The sequence below is a fragment of the Clinocottus analis genome, unplaced genomic scaffold (genome assembly GCF_023055335.1).
Source record: "Clinocottus analis isolate CAN_PGR_092001 unplaced genomic scaffold, fCliAna1.0.p SCAF_22, whole genome shotgun sequence".
NCBI classification, from domain to species: domain Eukaryota; kingdom Metazoa; phylum Chordata; class Actinopteri; order Perciformes; family Cottidae; genus Clinocottus; species Clinocottus analis.
The window spans coordinates 4,977,199-5,002,138 of record NW_027175954.1 but is presented as its reverse complement, the minus strand read 5'-3'; the positions used below and the strand labels follow the sequence as shown (position 1 = coordinate 5,002,138).

General features: G+C 41.3%; 2 protein-coding genes across 3 annotated transcripts; both read right to left on the bottom strand.

Annotated features, from left to right (window-relative positions):
- Positions 1–406: 406 nt before the first annotated feature.
- On the bottom strand, positions 407–18,387 carry tbc1d9 (TBC1 domain family, member 9 (with GRAM domain)). Its single transcript, XM_068588975.1, has 21 exons — positions 17,966–18,387; positions 12,999–13,109; positions 11,613–11,731; positions 10,829–11,057; positions 9,993–10,254; positions 9,374–9,581; positions 8,425–8,631; positions 8,130–8,294; positions 7,575–7,725; positions 6,180–6,394; positions 5,977–6,094; positions 5,603–5,888; positions 5,314–5,443; positions 4,887–4,985; positions 4,584–4,652; positions 3,931–4,171; positions 3,700–3,765; positions 3,222–3,308; positions 2,522–2,590; positions 2,059–2,162; positions 407–1,949 (listed from the first exon to the last, which is right to left on the bottom strand). The coding sequence occupies exons 1-21, from the start codon at positions 18,084–18,086 to the stop codon at positions 1,161–1,163; spliced, it is 3,846 nt and encodes a 1,281-aa protein (XP_068445076.1). The 5' UTR covers positions 18,087–18,387; the 3' UTR covers positions 407–1,160.
- A 992-nt stretch (positions 18,388–19,379) lies between these two features.
- LOC137792935 (aminoacyl tRNA synthase complex-interacting multifunctional protein 1-like) lies at positions 19,380–24,434 on the bottom strand. Of its 2 annotated transcripts, none has more exons than XM_068588754.1 (4): positions 24,021–24,434; positions 22,875–23,083; positions 21,457–21,625; positions 19,380–21,222 (listed from the first exon to the last, which is right to left on the bottom strand). In XM_068588754.1, exons 1-4 carry the CDS (start codon positions 24,391–24,393, stop codon positions 21,056–21,058), a joined length of 918 nt encoding a protein of 305 aa, XP_068444855.1. In that variant the 5' UTR covers positions 24,394–24,434; the 3' UTR covers positions 19,380–21,055. The 2 variants fall into 2 exon arrangements, with proteins under 2 accessions (XP_068444855.1, XP_068444856.1); XM_068588755.1 differs by having other exon boundaries at positions 22,875–23,080.
- Between the last annotated feature and the right edge of the window lie 506 nt (positions 24,435–24,940).

Sequence of the window (24,940 nt, the reverse complement as noted above, 5' to 3'; positions counted from 1 at the left end):
GGCAGAAGGAAATATTAGTTTTACTGTAAAGCACCAATTCTAGGTTTTCTACAAGAATTGGTTGAAAGGAGTTTAAAAAGAACAAATGATTAAGAAAAATTAAAAAACAAATCACGCCACATAAATTAATGATTGCTCGCAGAGCTATTCTTCCACCAGATGGCAGCAACACTGTGTGCTCGATTATACATTAACACTCAGTCTGATTAAGCAAATGAAAAAGGCCTGAGGCGTACTGTACAGCATCGAATCAATCAATCTGTCATTTTAATAAGATGAAGTGGTACACAACGCAGTGGAATCCAGAGTAAAAATACCAAGTCATTTCAAATAAAAAAATAAAAACAAGTTTTAAAACGGCAACATAAAAATGTACTGAGAATTGTAAAAAAAAACAAAAAAAACAAAAAAAAAACAAAGTTAAAACATGTAAAAAGACAAAAAGGCCAGAACATTTTAGTGGATCACATTATGTAAACATAAAGAAAGTGCAGGCTTTTCAGTCAACAGCATTTTTAGTGTGATCATTTCTCAAGACATAAGAATTTTACCGTCAGTTGAGAGTAAAATTCTGTAGGTGTGTGCCTGTCTGCGTGAGTTTGTGCATGTTAAAAAGAGAGTAGTTTCACTCAATTGCTTTGAAACTGAAAGTTATTTCAATATTCCCAGCTTTGTTTTGTATTTGTCCATATTGTCATTAGAAGGGAAACTAAAAATCATCAGCAAATGGAATCATGGAGTAAGGAAGCGATATTTTGACCAGATATATTGTCAGGTGATCGTATGTAGACCATCAATACCCCAGTTTATAACTGTACCGTTTCTGTGGACATTTACATCTAAGAGTGCTAGAGATTACAATATTAACATCTATGCATGATGTATAAAGTACAGCTACGACATGTACACACCGATTTCATCCACGCAAACCTTAATATTAATATCCTGTTCCGTCTTAGCTGGACAGAATCTAGTGATTGTTTTCATAAAAGTCTTTCACATTTGGTAAAATCGCAAACAGCTGTTTTTGGTCACATTCATTCAACTATCATTGTCATTCACATTCACTGACCTTCACTGTTCTCTAAAACTCACAGAAACAGTTTTACACACGACGACTGATAACCATGTTTCCCTTTTTAAAAAGTCTGCGTGAAATCTCAGCCGGATAGCGAGATCTCATAGTCACTCGTCGACAGAAGGGGGCGGCCGACTTTACGGACATTCTTGGCGTTAGTTATTTGAGCCGCCACCTCCACTGGCTTCTCGAAATATTGCACCAGGGCCTGCTCGGTGAGCACGGAGGCCAGGAACTGCTCAAACGTGATGGCCCAGTCTCCATCGACGCTCGTGCTGTGAGGCAGCGCCCGGTCGTGGGGTCCGCCGCCGCGAGGCCGGCTGCCTCTTTCGCCACCGGAGCCGTGGTCGCTGCGCACCAGCACCGTGTCGTCCGCTATGTCCTCGCACTGCAGCTTCTCATCCAGCTCATGAGAGCCCGCGCTCAGCACCGAGTAAGAGGACATCGAAGTGTCATCTTTGGTCTCATCATCCGAGATGAGCATGGCGGACGACGTGCCCGTGTCTTTGGGAGACGAGTCCTCCAGCTTGATGTCTTGCATGGGCGGCAGCTGCTCACTCATGCCGCCCGCCTTCCCCTCCTCAGAGGGGCTCGGCTTGTTCTCCAGGCCTGCAGGGGCGAAGCAGTCAGCGCCCCCGTCGAGCACGGCCTCCGGGCTGGTTTCGGGGTCTGCGACGTCTCTCGTACACATGCTCGCCTCCAACTGGTCCTCCGTGTTGTTATCCTTCCGGCCAGAGGAGAAGAGCTTTCCCACTTCTCCCATTTCCAGCAGCAGACTGGTGACCGTCGCTGTGGCGTGATAGAGCTCCTGTTCTGAAATGTCCTCACTGAACATGCTGTAGAGGGTTTTGCAAAGCTCGATGAACTGGCTCTGGAGAAGACGAAAAAACACAAGCGGTCAGTGATGCTCGACTGCAACCAGAGAGATTTTCTTCTGCACACACTGTTCATATCAACTGACACAGAGGGCGAAGTCTTACCTGATTCAGCTTGGGGAAGTTTTTTGTGTTTTCTAGTTTAGATTTTGTCTCCTGGTTCCACAGTTTCAAGTAATGCCGATATTCAGGAGTGTTCAGTTTCTTCACTGCAAGATATACAAAAAAATGTGTTCGTAACTCATATTTGGGTTTTCAAAAAGCTTTAAAAATGTGCTGTGACTATAGACTCTATTCACGTCTCAGACTTACTGGATGGAAGTTTATTTTTTATTAGATGGAAACTTTACAATCCTGTTTAGTCCATTAAAATCATCATGTTGAATCAATATTTTGTGTGAAGACCACACAAGTTTCCTTGGCTGCCGATCAAGACTAAAAAAGGCATTGTCACACTTGGATGGTTTATTTGAATGAGACTAAACATTTTGTTGCTCATTTTAGACAAATAGGATTGTGTAGTGTGTTGTATTCGATGTATGCATTCAGGCTGTAATATACTGCTTACCTTTTTCAGTCTTAAATGTAACTCTGACGAAGCCGTCATCCCGCTCACTTCTGCACTTTGAGTTGCGACCTGAGAAGAGCAAACGACACCATTTATTATGAAATTACATTTTAATAGTCAGATTATCCAATTCCAACAGCTAGACTGGACTTCAACTGCCAATTATTTAGCAGCATCCCCTAGAATAACATGAAGACAAGCAGATAATAGGAAACAGATTGTATGTCCCTACAGTAGACTACTTCTCTACACACAGCAGGACAGGGTGCAGTGGAACAGTATATCAATGCCCTCTGAAAGTTTAATGTCCAAACAACAGCTTTCAGACCACCAAAGCTGTTTGAGGCAGTTTCTCGCTCTTCTGTATATTCAACACAGGATTCTCCTGCAGGCTCGTGCTTTGCAAACCTAGTTCACTTATGCACACATTTGTTTTTGTGCTTTCATAACTGTCAGTGGACACAATGCAACAGGCACGCTATGTCTTCAAGGTTAATACAATAGGGTAAGGTGGTTAAAGTCACCATGGCAAGAAGGAAGTTGGCAAAAGTTGAACGGTTTGGGACAAACATCGTTTATGTTGATGTGTGTTTATATTATACATTTGTCGTACATATCCATTGTGAGCTTATAATGGGAAAGATTTCATCAAAAGCTACACAAATTAGGACACAAAGTAAAGTTGATCTTGTATTCGTACCGATGGATGTTTCGGGAGTGATGTCTTCAAAGAAGTACTGTGTGGCCTCGAAGGCAGAGTCCGCCTCTTCCGGTTCATGAGGGATTTCTGTGGGCAAAGAAATGAGAAAAACTGTATTTTGCCTGTGAAAACATTCTGTCAACCTTCCTTTGTCATTCTATCCCATATTATGACAAAAAGGAGAAAATATTAGTTAATAATATCAGTTTTTAAATAAATCTGAAACCTAAGTGTGCCTTTAAATTGAAGATTTAAGGCAAAATACTGTTAGTTATCTCATTTAATTGATAAGCATGCTGACAAAAGGTAATCTTGAGAAAATTAATTATCCAGTGAAATGTGATTTTCTCTCGCAAACATTTTTTACCCAGCCACCTCTTTTCTGCAGAGCTAATAATCCCGCTCCACTGAAATTGAACAATTTCTGTAGTTTCCTAAAAAGTGACTTTCATTGAACTGCATCCATGTACACACTCACCAGGTATGACATGGATCTTGTAGAGCAGCTTCAGCTTCTCAGTGAGGTCACCGTGATACAGGACACCTAAACCCAACAAGCGCCAAGGTTTAGAAACATCTGAACAGTTTCAAAATTAGATATAGCACCATAGACACAATAATACCTCGAATTACAATAATGACAGTATGAATTATCAACTGATCAGCTGCGATAAACCATTACTTCTGAACCAACGTCTTCGAGTCTCACCCAGGCCCCTGATGAAATCCCGAAAATTGATGAGGGCATCTCCATTTTGGTCTAGGAGACGGAAGAAGCGCATAGCCAGGGGGTCCGAGTGCGCACCGTTGGCCCAGGGGAACAGCAGGTTGAACAGGCCTTTAAACTGCTCCACGTCGATGCGGTACTGCTCCAGGTAGGGCAGGCTGGGGTCGTGGCGCTCAGTGGGGTTGCTGCTGCCGCCCCAGTAACAGCTGGTCAGGTGCTCCGCCTGAACAGAGCAAGAGAGGAAAGAGGGGGGGGGGGGGCTACTGTGAAATATTGGATGCAAATGAATACAATTAACAAACAAAACAAGGATGGAGCCGCTTTTGAAGAGGTACTAATAAGGATTAACCATTGGCGTAGTTGCATTGAGAAATGGCTTGAGTAAAATATCTCTCACACACACACACACACACTCTCTGAAATTGCTTTCTAAACAGAGTCAATATGAAGGGTGTGTCATTAATAAAGTAGCAAATTAATCTTCACCATGTTTGTATACAGCGTATGGTAGAGGGAAATAGTCAAGCTCTCATTTCTTTTCTCTGAAGAGACCAAATGACTGTTTGACTTCCTGTCCAAACCTCACTTGTAATGGTAGGTGGGTACACAACATGAATATGGAAGCAGGAACTCACCTTGAAGAGCACATAGAGCTCCTCCAGCTCGTCAATGCTGAAGGCAGTCTCTGTTACAATAGTCCTCACCTGAAAATATAAATAGAAGAGAGATCAATGAGAGGCGTGACGAGAGCGTTCAACTATGACAAGAATGTCTTTGTGTTTCAAAGTTTTCATAGTTGGAAAAAAAAGTGGTTGATTACTGTTCTGCTATCTGCACAACAAGTTGAGCAAGAACATTAGAGTAAATACAGTACTTGTACACTTTTACAAACATTTGTCTTATCTAGGACATACAACAATATGTCAGTGGGTCCTTACCACGTTGCGTTTAGTTGTATCTTCAATGGTTTGGATGACCCTCAGTCTCTGTTTGAAACGCATCTGTTCAATGACGTCTGCACGGATTGACCCGAAGTTCTGACACACAGAAAGAAAAAAAAACATGGAGAAATATAGGTCAATCCAGCTGTGGTATTACTTAGAGTCCGTTATTACAGTGAAAGGCTGGAGACTGTTGTATCACTGTGAGGAGACAGCTGTGTGTTCTTGTTACATTTAAAAAGTTAGACTAATAAGTTGAATCATTTCAAAACATACCGCATTTCATTCTAAGCGGTAACATTACAGCTTCCTCGATAAAGAAAATAATGACAAAATTACACTAGGAGGCACTTGATTTTTTTCCCCCCTGCAGTTCTCACCACCAAACACAAAAGACGACAGACTCATCAGCCGAGTTAAATACCTCGTAGGAGCTGCGAACTAGTTTAAAGATGTCGACGTCTGGATGCGGTTCTCCATTGTCTGTCAGTAATGAGTGCAGGTGGGGGATGGGCGGGAGGGTGCTGTCCTTATTGGTGACACTGTCCAAGTATCTGCAACACACAAGCGAGTCACCAAAATTATTAAAGCTCTCTTTCAGACTTGTGGGATAAAAATATCTGATAAATAGTGTAGTCGTTGACTGAAGAGTGATAAAAGGACACCCGAAATATTCAGAAGCTAGATATTTTGTCCCCTTTGCCTTTCTTTACCTGCCCAGCACCGTCATGGCCTCTCCGTCATCCTTGCAGCCAAGCAGCTGGTGGATATTGTCGTGCAGCACGGAGAGCGCCAGCTGAAAGATGACCTTGATGCCGTCGTAGAAGAAGCAGTCCACCACCACAACTGCGCTCTCGAACGGCATGACGGACAGGAAGAGGGTGAGGAACCAGGAGAGGGAGATAGTGGAGATGACCCCGAGGTCCTGCATGCAGTCGTACAGCTGGGGAACGTACTCTCGGGCGAGCTCTTCGAACACCCCCTGGTCTACTAGAGCTCCTGGGGAACACGTGGTGAAAAGAACAGGATGTTAAATCAATGGACAGCAGTCAAACAAACAGCCTAAAACACAGAAGCACATACTGACCTACGACCCGAGTGTTGTAGTAGTCGGGAAGCATCCGCTCACAGAGCGCCACAAGCAGCCAAAAAGCCTCCTCTTCTTTGGCGTAGAGCAGCAACACAGACGTCACAATATTCATAGCCTTTGGTGTCGAGGGAGAAAAAGAGTGTCAAGGATTGCAAGGTTTCAGACGGAGCACGTCAAAATCCAAACAAGAGTGCACGCACCTGACAGTATCCAATGTTGGGGTTTCTGAACGCGTAGGCTGTGAGGACCCTGCGGAGGGCGGCGATGCCCATCTCATTCTGAAAGGCTGGGTGCTCGGGCAGAGAGCGGTGCAGGTCCCGCTCGATCTCCTCTGTTGCCAGGTTGTATTTGCCCATCGACTTTTCCACCAGATCTTCGTAGTATCCGGGGTGGGTGGCCATCTCGTTGATCGCCCCTATCAAAAACACACACACACACACACACACACAAGTTCAGATCTCCTCCTACAGGCGATGGCAATAGTCCTTGTGAGGGTTGAAAGCTGTTGTTATTAAATATTCAAAACCAATAGGATAAGATCATTTGTATTGATCTGATGTAGGGGAAATGTAAGTGTCACTGTTCAAGTCCAAAAATATTGTAATTTCACCTAAGACATACATTGTGTGTTCCTTTCATTTGATTTGTAAAAAAAAAAAAAAAAAAAAAAATACTGCCATAACTAACATCTAAACAGTCAGTATCATAAACTACATCCTTTACAAACTTTTTCACATTAGGGTTGTTTTATTTTCGGATATTTGTAAAAAAACGGAGCAACTTCTGATTTCAAGAGATACACCATTGTACATTTAAAAAAAAAAAAAAAAAGTCATGACTGAGGGGAAAATGTTCAGTAAACATTTGATCGAACACCTATTTTATTGTACTTATGTGAATTACTTCGCGGGTAAACCTGGAGAAAATCTTTCAGGTTTTCTCTGCACAGTTATCGACATACATTGAGAAAACAGTTTTAAATAAGCAAAGTAATTATTTTTCTTGAAGGTGATTAGTGTAGGAGTAGACTCATTGCAGGAAGTGCAGGTAAGGTTGACTAAGGTGAAAACAATGCAGCCATGACAACCGCCATGTGAGCCATAAGTGGGTCACCGGGGAGAGGGGGAGGAGCCTTTGGCAGCGCAGCTCGGCTCAGGTGAAGCCGAGTAACAGCTGCTGCATGGACTGTATAGTGGGTCCATACATGAAAATTCAGGATGTTGTTAAAGCGTGACAGTCACAAGCTACTAATAATCGGAATATTTATGACAAAGAGTTCGGAACCAAAGTGGTGAAATAATCATTACCATGTATTTATGCAGGCTGCAACACAGGAACAGGTTTGCTCTAACAGGAGTAATAATTCTAGTTAAAATTGTAATTTTGCTCCTAAGTTATGCATTTATCAACAGGCAGTCTGTGGGTAAATGACACCTCGAGAAATATGCATCATCTGGTGTTATGATCATGTGCGAGCACGTAGTGTGCAGGGTGTGGTTTCATGAGGTGTATGACGGAATCATTTGCTGTTCGGTATGCAGTGAGTGTTGTGCCTGTGTTGACAGTAGTTCAGGCCTTCATAAACATTTGCTCACCAGAGAAGAGCAGCCAGAGATCTCCTCGCATGCTCTCAGGAATCCCCTTGAGGACCAGCTCCTTCGTCTTCTCCGTGCGGTACATACACACTCCCTGGCCATACTCTGTAAAGTGGTTCTTCCACGCCTGCTCCTTCAGGAACTCTTTTGCCTGAGCGGAGAGGGGAAACGATTTCATGAGATGCATCAGCTCAAACCCTATTACTATAAGCCTTCTTCTGTCAGAGTCCTTCTTTTACTATTCCACACCATTGGCTAGAGTGACCTTGCATTTTATATACACATAAATCACAGTCCTATCACATTGAGCTTAAGTACAAGTCTGGCTTCATTTATATTGTCTTGCAGGATAAATAGTCTTAGTAGGTTCATGTTAGCAGTAATCCCTCCTGCAGCTTAATATGAAGCATGATGATGTGGAAATGGCCGTGACGGAAAGGCAAGCAAAAAATGTATAGTGTGATAACTGAGAACACACGAGCCGAACAAATCAGGGTGTTGGTGTTGCGTGCTCTACTGTTTTTAACTATGCTGGACGAAAGTGCATCAACTCACCAGCTTGGGATTGAACTCCTCAGGAGAGCGGCGCCGGTACATGGTCATGAGGGCTTGTGTGGCTGTGGGAACGCTGCTGTCATTCAGATTAAACGTGCGCTCGCCTTCTGAGCTCAAACTGTTATGTGGGCTGCTGGAGAGCAGCGATCCAGCCTGGGAGTAAACCTTGGAGGTGACAGACACCATATTTAAGCTTTGGAGCTTTTAAATGGACACAGTCACCACCACTGATCAGTTAGTCGCAGTATTTTACAGATGTTACGCAAAGTAAACTAGCCGTTTCATATTTTTTCACCTCGTCGTCTGAGCTGTTTATGCTGCCAGTGAGCTCCCTCTCCAGGTAGATCTTAGAGGTGGTCTGCTGCAGGAAGTCGGAAATCCTCTGGACCAGGAAGTCTCGGTCCTTCAGATTAGCAAACAGGAAGGTCATACGATTCTTGGTACTGATGGAGAGCGGGCTGGGCAGCACATTGGAACTGTCTGCCTTCTCCACGATAGTCACCTGGAAGAGCAACGGGGAACATTTACAATCTCAGTTAACCAACAAATAACTATATGATAAATGACGAGCAGCAATATATAGAAATATCAGAAATAAGATTTATCATTTAAGACCACACTAACTGGCTTTTATTTCCATGATAAGCAATTTAATATGAAATACGAAAATACTTCTATTCCAGGAGAAGGTGAAAATGTAGCTTACTTATATTAACCGTCAGGTCATTGACACGGTTCTCAGTGATTATATTAAAAACGTTGCAGCGCAAAAACAGCTCCTACAGAAGGATTGGTTCTTTCTAAATTAGGTTAATCTGACCAACATAAACTGCTTGAATACTACCAACTCTGAACCTATTGATCTGTGAATGTAGAAATAAAAAACATATCTGCATCAGCATGTCGCCAAGTTTATAATTTCGCTTGGCCCCCTCACATTTTGAAGTTATGCAACAGAAAGTGAGGCTTCAGTTCTATCCTGATTAATTAATTGCTTTTGGATGGCACCAATGTAACTCAGAAACTAATTCTAACATTTACTACCCATGACATCCCTTACTTTTTAAATGGTTCAAGGCAATTTAGTAAACAATTAACGAAAGAAAAACAAGTATATACACTTTGTGTACTTTCTTACAGCGGCGACCCCCTACCAGACAACATTATCAAACAACAATCTTTTCCAGTTATTGTAACTGTTATTAGCAACCGTCTTGCTCATAAAAACCAACAGAACAACTTGCCTCTCGTAGCGGGATAATGAGGCTGCACAGCGTCTCTTCCTTGCTGGTGAAGCAGATGTAGTTGGTGGAAACAAACATCTGTCCCAGGATGTGCATCTTGTTGAAGGGGGTCCACAGGGTGCAGTCTGTGTGTCCGTCCAGTTTTTCATCTTTGGGCAGACGGAAGAGCGCCCGGTAACGCTCGCTCTTAGCTCTCGCGTCCAAATCCCTTTACAAAAGATGAATACAGAGTCCATATTACATGACAGATTTTGGTAAATATTTAAACGTTTATTCAAATGGATGGTTTTATTTCCTCATGTTACACATTTGGCAATGAAGCAATGAGCGATAGATCAGTCAAAAACGTGGGATGTTGAGGCGATTCTAATGGCTTGCAGAAACCCATTTCCCAACATATGTACAGTATATGTTGTGCTTTTGCAGATAAACTGTAAAAGTCTAAACTTTCAACACCGGTCGAGACTGTCATCCTCTATCGTTAAGCGTCTGGATAACAAACTGCTCTACCAACCTTGACACATTAATGTCCAATCGACTGAGTGTCATAAACATGCTAAAATGGCATTAATTATTGATGAGCACTAAGTGTTCCCGCTCGACATTCGTTCTTCCTCACCTCTTGAGGGCCGACACCTTCTTGGGCGACTTCTTCTTGAGCTTGGGCAGCGAGCGGTCCTGCTCGAAGCCTTTGTTGTCCAGGAGTTGACGCATGGCGATGTTGGCCAGCTGCTCCGCCAGCTTGAACGTCTCGTTGATGTTGAGGAAGACGGAGAAGACGTGCTCGTTGATGCGGGTGCTCACCTTGATTGCGTCGGGCATTAGGAGGGTGGCGCTTTTCTCCAGCTGGGTGATATCTGCCCAACGCACCACCAATTTGGCTAACAGTTACAAAAAGACATGAAAAAAAGGAATCAGTATATTGAAAATGTAAAAAAAACAATTGTATAAAGTATCTCTTAGGGTACGTTTTAAAACTTCAACTTCACAAAGGTTTCACCTGGAGAAGCATGAAAGAGTTATCATGTCAAATAAATATACCCTTTTAGGGAGTTTTTCCTCAATTTGATTCAAGGACAGAGGATACAGATTGTCAAGAACTCAGAGGCAAATTGGTGATATTGGGCTATGCAAATAGATTTAACTGAATTGAATAGATATTTACAAAAAACTAAAAGGAATTCTGAATCAAAAACGGCAGAAATGATTTGACAGTTCAGATTACAACAAATGGAAGAGAAACTCTGTCAAAGAGATTGTTAAGAATGATTAGAACATTACCACCTATATTTTGTAACTCCAAATTTAAACTTTATACCCGAGTTGTTCAGGGAAAAGAAACAACGCACTGCTGCTTGAAGACTGACAAAGTTGTACAATAAAAAAAGATATCAGTATAGGTGATGCATAAAGACATTGCAGAAAATAGATGAATAGTAAATGTATACATCCAACCTTCTTTTCCTAGTAAGTAGGAGTAGAAGCACAGGTGGTTGATGCTGAGGTAGAGCCATCCCTGTCGTGGCACCTTGCCCTTCCAGAAGCTGCAGGAGTAATAGTTGACCAGCTTTTCCTCCTCCGGCATGCCAAACAGCTTACGAAACTTGGAGCTGGCCTCCTTGAATTTATCTGTGTCGTCGTCCTCTTTGACGTCGTGGTTCTTGTTGTACTCCGCAATGATGCCCTGAGGCACGATGGTCAGAGACAGAAAGAGGTAGTGAATGAGCTGGAGCGTGAAACATAAGGATTGTAACGTGAGGAGCAGCAGTAGTCTGAGATTTATATTTTAAATTCTACATTATAATATACAGCATGATGACACTACAGTATTCAGTACTGGCTCCAAAATGTGCATCGAGAGTAAATGAGAATTGCTTAAGGTGCAGTTGTGGCTTTCGCGCCGCAGCTTTTACTGATTACTTTTAAATCAATAAATACTGCACCACCCTCTTATATACTCTGGCTGGAAGATGCTAATGCACACCTTGAGCTCAAGCATACCACTCAAACCAGTAGGTTTGTCAAGATATGGCAACCTTTTCGGTTACATTTTCAAAATGATTGTGCATCATGGACAGCTGAGAAAAAAGAAATAAATACACACATATGCACTTTGATAAGAAATTTGTACCACAATAACTTGGAATTTAGATGATTATGTGATATAATTTTCCGAGCTGAATATTCTCTTTTCCAAAACATAAAACTACATTTTTGATGACACAGTTTGAGTACTTACCTGTACTTTTCCTTTGACAAAGGTGGTAATGTCATTCTCATTCTCAAAGATGGAGAGCGTCTGCAGCAGGTTGTGTTCCAGCCACTCCCAGTGCTCTGTGATCTCTTTACGGGAGGTTCCTGCAGAAGAGTGAGAGAAGAAAGACAGAGCACTTAGCCACTCTGTTCACAAGAGGATAATGATGGTGTAATGTTTCAGAAAGAACTGGCAATATTCACAATCTAGCAATGGGAAATATGTGAATTTTCTGGGGAAATGACCATGCATAGTCAGAGATATTGAGGTATTTGCTATTCCTAAACAGTGAGTGACAAGATCCTCTTTAATTGGGGGAAAGGCTAAAGATGTCACAAGCATCAGTGTAAAGACGCAATTTAAATGCACATCTTCCATGTCTAAACAGCAGCACTATAATGATCATGTTGTTACTGCCATCAGTGAGGTCAAATCTGATTCTTTGTGGCTGCCGAAGAAACGGATCACAGTAATGGCTGCCACTGTGGACCATTATCCCTCAACGCTGCTGCAAACAGACCTTCAGTGAGTGCACATTCACTAAATTAGCCACGTCTGCCAGACTGCTCCACTCTCCTCAATCTCTGGGTGGATGACTTGAGGGCTGGAGAGGGAGAGGAGGTGGGGAGCAATTGCCATTTCAAAGCCAGGCCAGCCTTCTGGAGGCCTCCATTTCAGACCGTGAGCACAAACAGTACTCATTTCATATGCTCATTTAGTAGGGAACTACTGACTGAATACATACAGTTGGACATCTACTCAAAACCAACAAACAAACACATTTTTACTGATGTTTCAATAGTGTCCCATTGTCATTGGATTATAAACTGCAAATACAAAAAAAAAGTTGAGTGCCGCTAGTAATGAATTTGGAGTGTGGCTGCTACTTTACATGATGTCCTGCCTCAGACTGTCTCACTGGAAATAACAAGTGACGGTCTGCATACAGAGAATATGTAGATTAAATGATTGTGAAACAAGCAGATGAAGTGGAACCATAATGAAACTCAATCAAGTAAGAAGCAGAAAAACACAACACACTCAAATTTGAGCACTGACTCCGGCACCTGACCCCGTAATCCTGCCATTTAAAACCACGGGGGCATGATGTAATGCTTGGCATTCAGCAGCCAACATGGGAAAAGGCAGGATGTTGGAGAATTAGGAGTTGTGTGTTGGCTGGAGGAGGGATGTGAAAGGGGTGAGAGCACTGAGGGGTCTATACTGGAGTAACCTATACCTGTATCTAGAATGTGCAGATAAAAGCACCTTAAGTTGTGTAAACTACCAAACTGAATTCTCAAAGTAAACTTGAGGTTATATTAAGTCCATGCATATCCTCACAGTCTTTTTAGTTTAAAGTGCACATACCATGAGCAATGATCCAGTAAACTAAAGAGTCAGGAGTCAGGTACAGGATCCGATATGGGGCCATCCGAGCACTGGAGTCCAAGACAACATCCAGGGTTCCAACCAGCAAGCCTGCAAGAGACCAAAATACTGATATTAAAAGGCTGAGAACCAAAAATGTACTTCAAAACCCTTTAGATAAGACTAAATAAAGAACTTCTTGTGTTGGTCCAAAAACAATGAAAACCTCACACTCTAAAATTAACTCATGACGCAAGTTAACCTAAAATGTGTTTAACTGTGAAACAAAAGCCATCACAGACATGTAACAACTATAAATGACTTTGTACAATGCATAATGCGTTATTTTAAAAGTGCATTAACACTTTCAGATCCTTCTGTTATGCTTAAACAAACAAGGGGAATCCCATGAGGTCTTGTGGTTTAAGATGTGAAAACATCCGGTGCCCTATATACATACAATGAGTCACAGAATGAGTCACACAGAGAGGGTGAGAGAGAGGAGACAAGCGAGTGGAGCTGAAATGTTCTCATTTTCGGAGGAAAACAACACAGAAATAATAATAAAAAGTACAACAGGATGGTTCAGACTCACTGACCTTCTCATTTGAAAAAGACCATGGACGACAGTTACATGTCTTTAAAATGTATTTATCAGGTTGTCGAACATGTCTTTTTTTTAAAAAACTCTGCTCGTCTGCCTTCCATCTTCATGTCCATTCGTCTGCCTTCATCCACATATTTTTTTTATATATACACTATTATCGTATTATTTTCCTCATTACAGTCCTCATCAATCCCTTACGCCATTTTGTCCAGATCAACATGCAACAAAAACAATGAATATGTAGCCCTCAATAGCTGGTATACATGACGTCTCTAACGCTGACAGTAGATACAATTAGATGTCATAGGTCAGAGTCCCGTCTGAAACCACCCTGTCTACGGGGCTAATGGGGGCATTTAGCTCGTGTTGAGTCTAATCATACTGAAACTAATGAGATAATTCAGCCCAAAATACTAGTTTGGTCCCTTTGTGAGAAACAAAGAACTGTTATGAGTAAGAAGACAACTTCCTCTTTGACAAGAGAAAATCACAAGGTTTAAAACCATCATAATACTTACTCAGAAGGATTTAATGCGTTACCCAAGTAGCTTTTCTTTTGAGTTTGAAGTTGTTGTTTTTTTAATACCATTGTGACACATCGAAGTAGCGACAGCTATTTCTTGAAGTCTTGTGGTTAAAAAGTCATGAAAAGCAGCCAATTAGGAGTCAAGTTGTGCTGCGTGTCATGCATATTTCAGCCTACGGTGTGTTTGTTGAGGTTTAACGCAGGAAACTTGAGGGTACAAACCAGAAAGCAGACCACTGAAAATGTCAGACCACTTGACAGCCGCCTTATCCCTCCTCCGTGAGCTTTGATGAAAGTGAAACCCCAAACAGATAAACACAGCTGTTTCTTAGCCAGCGTGGACCGATCATGGGTTGTTGTTTATTTTCCAACCTGCAACCCCGAACATCACATGCCTCTGTTGCTTTAACTCATCACACCAACATCCATGTGACTGCTTGTTCCAACGCACACCTCTGCGTTCACAGAGATTTCCTTCCACACGCTAAATGAGTGGGTGCACACGCTCCAAAACAAAGACAACACACAGCTGTCATGGTTGTTCCTTCTATTATTTGTTAGGGGTAGAAAAACACTTTCCCAGTGAGCAAAACAAGCTATAAAAAGCATGTGATTTTTGGTGCCTCGCACAAACAAGAACAGAATCTGAACGTCCTATTGTTCGAGCGAAACAAATCACCATGTCTGAAACATTATCGTTTCTCACCCGGCAAAAGAGCAGTAAACCAAAGCAACAACAGTGGAAAACAAAAGCTACGTCTTTCCTTTGTTTTTAACCTCTTTCTGCTAAAACGGCTTGTGGGAGGATGTTTTGTCGGATGTTTGCATTCAGCACACAAAGGAACATAATCTCCAAAATTTAAAGATCAATACCGTTTCAGATAACAGAAACTTGACAAGCCTGCACCGTCATAGTCACATGCATGCCTTACTGCCTCTACATATGCAATGACATGTATTTTACAGCTTCTTGCCCCATTTCATGAAGTTCAAATCAACTGTGTGGACTCCGGAAGAACAGGGTCAATAACATGACAACACAGTTCCTCTCAAACATACATTAATTACCAGCTGGATTGTGAAATATCATGTACAATCCTTCAAATAATTGTGTTGTTTTATGCTCAAGTGTTGCACAACAACTGACACGACAGCCTGATTCTAAGATTATATACAGTTTGATGAATGCAGGTTTTGTTCTATGTCCTTTTCTTAATAATAAAGGCCACATATAGACAACAAAGGATCCCAGATGTTCTTCTAAATGTCCTTCACACTCTGAATGCAAACTCTGTTATTAGACGAGACAGTAAGTGACCGTTGGTCACTTAGCAGGTTTGAGGTGTCATGTAAATTACTTTAAACCGAGCAGGTACATCCCATCCTGTAGACCTACTCGGCGCTCTATCAAGTCACTTTGTATTTTTATGCATCTTTTAAACGTTCCCTGTGAAGTTTTCGTGTCAACAAACCAAGTTCAAATATGTTCTTGGTCTAAAAAATGTGCTGAATGCATTTCCTTCCTCTTAAAACATGTGCAAAGGATGATTGCACTTAAACGTTTGAAACTTGCAGAGTTTACATTTACGTTAGCTAGCACACTGCTGCATTAGATTGCTATTCTTTGGGTGCATGCTATTCTTAAAAAAGGTACGAACACCATTACAGATCAGGCAAGCGTTTGATTATTGTAGGAAAACTGCAACAGATATGTATTGTAGGTTTCCATAAAGATGAAATCCTTCATCAGATATATTCAGATAAATGAGGTCAACTTCAGTTAACATAGAGACGCGGCATCCATTATTTGATTTTTCAGACTCGGGAGGAATTATATCTGACAATATGAGATCAGAGGAGCAAAGCCAATACATATTTGTCTGTTTCCACCAAGAATCACTCGCCCTCTGCCAGCCTTGACTCATAGCTTGATCACCGTTATCTTGACCATGCATATGTGTGCCTGGCTATGTAAAATGCTCTGTCCTGCTGCAGCTGATTGGTTTCCTCTCTTCTTGGAAGAAGTGCTTGTGGGCAGTGCCAGTGTCACTGGGCGATGGTGCCAACTGGCTCTCAGACAAGTCAGAAAGCTCAGCATTTACATAACAATGACATAATTCACTAGCAACACTTTGCACACTGTGTGGCCAAAGCAAGAAAAGGAGGGTCAAATTTGTTAAGTCTGAAATGTAGCAAAACCTCAATGTTACCGTTAAACCTTTATTAGTCAGATTAGGTTGGGAAATATGACAGTATACCTCCAGGCAAGAACTACACAGCATTTGTACCACGGATTCTATTCGTTAACATCACTAGGTGTATTTGGTCACCATTGCTTTACAGTAATACTGGATTCCAACGGCATTATCATTAATGTGATGAACTACCTGAATTTGTAATACATCTTATTAACTGGATTAACAGGGTTTACAAATATCATTAAAGTCAATGAGAAGATTGTTATGATGGAACGTTTTAATCTACATTGCCCACTCCCGAGTCACGCTGAGCCTCAGTGACAGATATTTGACCCTCATCATAGTGACTGGTTTAAAGCTCAATAAGCAGGGACACTGAGTGAGAAATTCTGAGCAGAGAACAGACTGAGCCAATCAACAGGGATCAATCCGAGATAGAGGAATAGTTTACACTTTGATACAAGTTGTGATATTTGATTTACATTCTGTTAAGTTAACGTTGTGCTTGGTGATGAGCTAATCAAATGTAAATTTGAAAATATGCAGCATCACCTGACTTTAAGTTGGTCCTGCTGCATTCCCAGAGTTTGAGCTTCAGAATCAAAATCTAGCAATATGGCCTCAATTAATTCAACTAATAATCTTCTATGAAGCAAGTTATTAATTAATGATTTGTTGAAATACAGTACACAGCAAATATGGGCTTATATAATGTTCCACCACTGCGAGAACCAAACAAAAAAACACATTGGGTTCTCCTTCCTGTGGCTGTATCAGATATACATGTCAAAATCAGCACACAATCTCATCTCTTCAGCTTTTCACGTTCCAGAACATGTTTAATATTCTTGCTTAATTCCTCAAAAACGTTAAGCAGCATCTCATCTGTAAAGCATGATCAAGTGCCACAACTGCTGAATTCAGGTCCAAAAATGAATCAAATTTCAAAATTGAGAGAAATCAGGACCACAGGCTGGTAAGCTGAACTTCAAGGAGTCATTTTCATAACCTAACCTTCCTCCTCCTGCTGCTGCTGCTGCTGCTGCTCCTGCTGGTGCTTGACCCATTTTGGATGGAATAAGCAAGAGAGAGAGAGAGCGAGGAGGAGTGAGAGAAAGAGGAAGGGGAATGATTCAGCATGAACAAGCAAACAGACATGTCTCAAATAGATTCACTGTTGTTGAGTCTCCACAGCTATTGGCATCCGCACAAGAAATGCAGCTTCTACGTTTGCATTGTTGAACTCTAATGTATATTGCAGGCAGGAATAGCTTGCCAGATTTTACAAGATAGTATATCACAATTTCTGGAGTAACTGGAGTTATGTGCTGGACTTTGTCCCTTGATGTCACCATATTTACTTAGCCAAAGGGGCATCCTTCATCTAAGCGAGCTGATACTAGTGTGAATCAGTCAATTAGAGGGAATACAAGCCTGTAACTCTTCACGTCCAGGTGAAAGGCCACCTGTGACAGCTGATTGGTCGCGTGATCCTCACGCATGATCCTGTCCATCTTTCCTCCAACATTAACACTTCACCTGACATATTGTTACTGTCATTGAAGTAACATTTCATCATCATCATCAAATGAATACATGTTGTGCCATTGAGCCATGACAGTGCTATAGGACTCACCCGCCAGTCCCCCGCCTCCATCCCCGTGGCCCTTCCGTTTTTGGAGGATGAAATATGGATTTGCTCTCTCGGTGATCCATAATGCGCCAGCCAGTAAAACATCTTCGGGACTGACCCACATAATTCTCCTATTTTTAAGGGAACATTGAACACAGAGGATTGTTGACGGCGACCTCTTGACTCTCCAGCCGGGATGTGCGATTGTCTTTAGCAGGGGATATGCAAATATTAAAACACTGATAAAAGGCCTGATATTCTCGCCGACTATTTGATATCCGAGTATTTAAGTGCTATAATTAAACCCGCCAGGCGCGGATCGGACCAGATCGGCCCGCAATGTGGTAGTCCAACCCCAGATTTCGCGCACACAAACCTTATCTTGCAGCGCAAGCCTCGCGTGTGTGTGGCACAGGCTCTTGAATAAAATATATATGTTTTTCTTTTTGGAGGTGTCGCAAGCTGTCTGGCGGCGCAGCGCAGTGCTGGATCAGTCTTTGTTGTCCATGCTCCGTGACAGGTGTGACCTCGTCAGCGTCGTTTTCTATTGCGTTGCTGTTTTGCAGAGGAGACCTCGATAAAAAAAAAAAAATTAAAAAAAAAAACGACCAAAACAAACAGCCAGCGGTCTGTTTTCTCTCCCGGTTACGACGACCGTCCGCGTACTGGAGCAGAAACACGACACTTTGCACGCCAACCCGACAGCAGCAACCTTCTTCTTCCTCTCCGCCCCCTTCTGCGCTGTCGCGCTGCCGCACGCAAATTAAAGGAGCGCGTCACCGACTGGCCGCACACGCGCACGTGAGGTATTAATTAATCATGAAGTCTGATTATGTTTAATTAACGATACACGGTCCATTTTTAAAAAAAAATTGTAACATCAAACTTGATTTTCATTTCAGGTATGGCCCTATTTCATTAGTTCACGAGCAGATTGAGTGAACATAAAGGTATGCCCACTCTTTCCATAGAAAACTATACTGTGACGTTTTTTTAATTTGTATTCATGACATACCATACTTATTTTGACAGTTTCTCAACATACCGTTTTTTAATTAATTTTATCGACATACTATACTATGACTTTTTGAGACATTACACAACTTTTCTGTAACATTGTTTCCTGAATACTGTGATATGAATTTTTGTTTACATGTCTTACTATACAATGACTTTTTTTAAACTAAGTTTCCTGTCGTTAACTTTCTTCAATTGTTTATTTGTCATACTTCACTATGACAACTAATTGATTTGATAGTTACCAAATCTTTGTTCCATTAACTCTCATGCAGCTTTATTTCTCTTGAAGTCCTTTTCTTCATTCACCAGCGACGAAAGGAAACAGACATGAACACCAACATGTACAAAACTAGTTTCTCCTTCCCCAACAACATACCCTGGTTCACCACCTTTTTCAGTTAAAATAGATCAATTACATCACTATTTGTGTTGGTATATTTGGTCATACAGTGATAATCTGATCATGTAATCACAATGTGCCTTGTCGAGTTAAAAGTGACAAACATTAAAGTTTACATTGACACTGAAAAGGGGAGAGTGGTCTGACTGAATGTTAAAATGCCAGTTTGCCAGAGGGGAGTTGGCGCCGTTTCCTCCTGGTCCTCCTCGTATATGCAGTTTCTCCTGTTTTTCCTGAAAAAAAAAACCTCGGCCCACCTTGAGGCCCATCGGCCACCTTACAACAACCTTTAGAAACATACAAAACCTGCAGTGTCCGACGGAATATATAATGATCAGTTTGATAAAGACCATAAAGAATGTACGCAGTAAACTGATATATTTTATGAATCTTGGGTTTCTTCTTGTATGTAGCGAAGCAGTTTTATAACTTCCTTCTAGTTTAGAAGGAATTGTAATATATATACTTTAGATATGAAAATGTTTAAAACTGTTTCCTTCCAGTTATCAGCAACATCTCGTGTGAGACAACCTGTTCCACTTCTTAGTTCCTGAATCACATCCCCATTCTTTACAGTTTTGCGCTTCCTTTCAAATAAGGGAAGCATAACGGTGCTTCTTTGTGTTGTGTTTTACTAGTTTGGACTAGAGGGAAAAACATAAAGTAAGATTACTTTAACTCAAAACATTTTGGTTTCTTCGTTTTGCCTTTCAAATCATAAATAGGCTTATTATAAATTAAGCAGTAGGCTGCTACACAGACACGTTAGATGAAGCCGGACATAAAATCTAAGGTTAAACTGAGCTAAAGAGCAGACTCAGAATCGGCAGTAGCATGAGGGATGTATCTTGGCTGCGACACATTAAGTAAAAAACATCTGCATTTACGTCCAAATCAACGGTTAATTTCGGTTAATTTCATCGGATTCCTGGGAAACTACTATACAGAAACAAAAAGATGTGGAATGTTGACACATATGTATATAATAATATTTAACTGCATCACATAAATAACACTTTCGACAAGCTATTGATGTGGATATATAAAACACAGTTGTTGTTATTATTTATTATTTGTTAATATTACTTACCCTTAAGGATCTGAAAGAACTGACCTTGTGCAGCTGCTTAGGAACATATTTACCTACGTAAAACTAAATTGTTTGATTCCCATCTCATTTTCATAGTCAAAAATTGATAAATAAATAAAACATCATTTCAGTGTTGTCTTTTTCGAAGGGAATTCTAGTTTCGTCCACTGTGAAAGTGGAAATGACAACTGTGGCGTCATGGGAAATTTCTATACATTATCAAATGTTTCCCCAACCAAAATGGGATTTTTTGAGCGTTTCCCATCATTGTGCGGTATGTTTTCATGTCTCACTACTGTACATCATCAGGGGTAGTAAAGTGCCCTCCTTTGGCCAAATACAGAACTTCAGATTTTCGATAAAAAGTGAAAGTGGAGTAATGTCCATCACTGACCAACAGAGGGCAACATACTCCTCACTGTCTTCAGTTTCCTCCATAAGAGGACAAAACACCCATGTGTTTGTTGGGCATTCAGATGCCGCTTCAGAGACCTCCGCTCTTCTGGAAACGCTCTCCACGACCTTTGGGATCCTGTCTGGCAGCAGGGATTTGCACAGAGCTATTTTGAGCAGCTCCGTTAGTTTATTTGATTTCACTGTCGCTCATGGTTTGGGCTCTGCACACTCCCTTGAGCGCGACCTCGAATGCAGCTCCTTTGTAGGTCGCAACACACTTGCCGTTGGTGCGTAGGTCTGGCTGAAGCTGCTCCCACACCTTCTGTTTGGGGTTGAGCTCCATGTCTGGTACACCTGCAGATTAAGACATCAGTCTGATCCATTAGAAGAACCTACCTTGTTCTCTTCTCATTCATGACAAATGCACAAGTCCGGGACGGACTATACACATCCATGCATGAATCGACTCATAACAGCAAAACCATGGCCAGTAATATGCTTCCTTCAATCACAATATTATGAGTGTCGGTTTGGTTAGAAATGGTTGTTAAATTTAAGTCCATGCTACTGATAAAGTTGTAATAGTACCTGGGAAGTTCTGGAAAATAACACGGTCCCCTGGTGCTGCTTGGCTTGGTGGTTCAAGGATTTCCACTTTGTCTGGTGAGCTGGCACACATGACCATCGCCTGGGACACCACTCCTCTCGTCTTGGCTGGCTTCAGGTTACACAACAGGACTGCCATGCGGTTCTGCATCTGCGGATCCAGGAGGATTACATACGTTTAGACAAGACGTTTGCTCCTGACAATAGAAAACAAAAGAAACATGTTATAGCCCACATACAGATGAAAACTCTGCGGATTATCAAATTATAAAAAGACAACTAAAAGGAGCTTCAGCCAAATTGGAGAAGAAGAAAAATCCAGCATTTCCTGAAATGATGCATCTTAGAAAATAATGATATAATTTATTGAGGTGAATCCTTTTAGTATTGAATTTATCAATTCAGAATCAGTTATGCTGTAAAGGGAAATCATTTTTGGACGTGGGGAAAGTACAAGCATGCTATGAAACAGTATGCGTATGTTTTGTTAAATATCTATTCAATTATTATACCGTCAGAGACCACTTCCAACTAACTCAAATCATTACCTTCATGTTAGCTTAGCTTCATGTTAAATGCCAATTCATGCTGTAAAATAAAAGGTAGTGCAAACTATGTGAAACAGCCCCAGACCTCAATTACATAGAAGTATGTGACCCAATAAACTGTTCACTAGGCAGCTGCAGCGAGAGTGTGCTTGTCATAAAGCTGCAGTCAGAAAGCACCGCATGAGGCTGTGCTATAAATTACCATCACTCAAGCACCACCAACAGTTTCAAAAAGCTAAGCTAACATTTTGAGTTTGTGTGTGTCTCATCTAGATATTTTTCTTAGGTTTTACAGGTTTTGGTGGAGTCAGACGGTGTTTGAGAGTAAAGAGCTCAGCAGGCATATGTTTCCATTTAAATGACGAACTTTAAACTATGTGTCAACATACTTTTGGTTTGGGTCTGTTTCTTTCTTACTGTCTGTCTGTGTCTGTGTCTGTGTCTCTGTGTCTGTTCTTGTTGGTTAACAAATGTCCCTTTATGAGAGCTGAAACAATAAAATCAATTGGTCAACTCACATTTAACTAAAAATGCATATGCAGCTATTTTGATAATCTTTTATTTATTATTATTACCAGTTACCTTTTCACCAGTTTCTTAAATGTGACTTTCAGCTTTTCTTGGTTTTCCAATATTGTTAGTTTCATAAAATATATGTTTTAACTGTTCGTCTTACAAAATGATGTCAACTTGGCGTCTGGGATTTTTTTTTATCTTAAAACAAAAATGTACATACAACAATGAAAATCACCATTAGCTGAAGCCCTGATAATTACATCTAAAAATCACATAATATTAAAAAAAAAATGTCTTAATCCGACAATACAAATGTTTATATGAGTGATACTGTACCTGGTCCAGAGGTATGTGCTTCGCTAGCTCGCTGACCACCGTCCTGGGAGACGTCTCTCCAATGTCAACCTGCTCCACGTACAGACCATCAGTCTCTGGAAGCTGCACGGCTGTGATTATACGTCCAACACGCAGGTCCAGACGCGACACGTCCAGCGGGGCATCTTCTTGGCTTTCAACCACCGGCTTCTTCTCTGCTTTCTCCCCTCCTTGCATCAAAAAAAGGCAAACACTGTAATAATAATCATGCACACAAAATCACAATGGATTCTGAAATGTTTTCTGTTCCATTACAATGTGTCTTCACAGTAGAAATCTGACAGATATTAATCAAAAGTTTGGACTAAATGTGCATAATATGAAAATCATTAGTTTAAAAGCACTTAATAGTTCTGTAAAGTGGTAATTTACAGGGAATTATATATAAAAATCCTAGTGGAAATGACACTAAACAGCTGTTGGCAATCTACACTATACAAGAATATTTTAGATAATGGTTCCAACTTTGTTTAAACAGTTTGGTAACAGAGCTTTACTGTTTCAACAGGATCATGCCTGTGCACAGACGCCACATACAAATGACACGCAACAAGGCTGGTTTAACGACAAAGTAGTAAACTGAACCAAAAATTCCAAGTTCATTGCATGTCAGTGACTTTCAATACTTAAAAAAAAAAAAAAATAGATTTGTTAAGGAATAAGCAACACTAGTGTACAATAACACAAACAATCCCTACGTTATAGAGCTTTGTAGAAGGGCACTGCATGGGACAATTTGGTTTGACATAGAGCTGCAACAAAAAAAAAAGGTGGATCACAGTTTGTTTTGTCAATCAAACGCCCAAAATCAAGAGATATGCATTAGAATGACATTTCAAATAAGCCATAAAACTCATAAATCAATCAGTTGAGATACATGTCGCCAACATGTATATATTTGGAGAAGTATGAATTGAGTTTCAAATATGGTTTTGCAGCTGAATGGTTGTAAATGTCTGCATCCAGGTCCCAAAATCCCCAAATCCAAGTGCGGAGAGAGTTGTTGTGTCCATGTGTCCATGTGAATGGCAATGCAATATCTAGGTGAAACGTAGCCAGAAGCAGGACACGCACTTGTATGCTGAGCCTCCGCTTGCCTGAACTCACCTTTATGTTGGCTGTACGTGGACACCCGGCCCCGGAAGCCCATCTCGTGCAGCTCCCGGCGCACGGTCCTGGGGCTCACGCTGGCCCCGGAGGCGGTCTGAAACTCGGCGGTGAGCGCTTCCACCGAGGGAGAACGGTTCTCCAGCGCTACTTTCTCCAGCACTTGACGGTCCTCCTCCTTAAGCTTGTGCGGTCGGCCGCTGCGGGGCAGAGCCGTGGTTATTCCTCCACGCTTCCACTTGAGAATGACTGCGCTCACGGTGGACCGCGGCAGCTCCAGCAGCGAGGAAATCTCCCGGACGGACTTGTTGCACATGTGACAGCCAACGACAGTCCCCCGCTGGAAGTCACTGAGCTCCTCGCTGCGGCCCATCCTGCCGCAAAGGTCTGGAGACTGCAGCCTGCATTGATTTCTCCTCCTCTCTCCCCCCCTCCCCCCACCCTCCTCCTCCTCCTCCTCCCTTTTTCTTCTTCTATGCTTTTGGCAGTTTGAATACTGCCCTCCACAGGATACTAATACGCATCAAATAGAAGTAAGAACAGGCTGAGCAGCCGCAATTAGAGGCAAAATTAAAGGCAACAGTAAATGAATACGGTCACAATGTATATACACTATAATACAGCCACTGTGTGTGTGTGTGTGTGTGTGTGTGTGTGTGTGTGTGTGTGTGTGTGTGTGTGTGTGTGTGTATATATATATATATATATATATATATATATATATATATATATATATATATATATATATATATATATATATATATATATATATATATACACACACAAATTATATATATATATATATATATATATATATATATATATATATATATATATATATATATATATATATACATATATATGTAATAGTATTGTCCTGTATCTCATCATAACTTGAGCTCTGTTTGATAGACATTTCC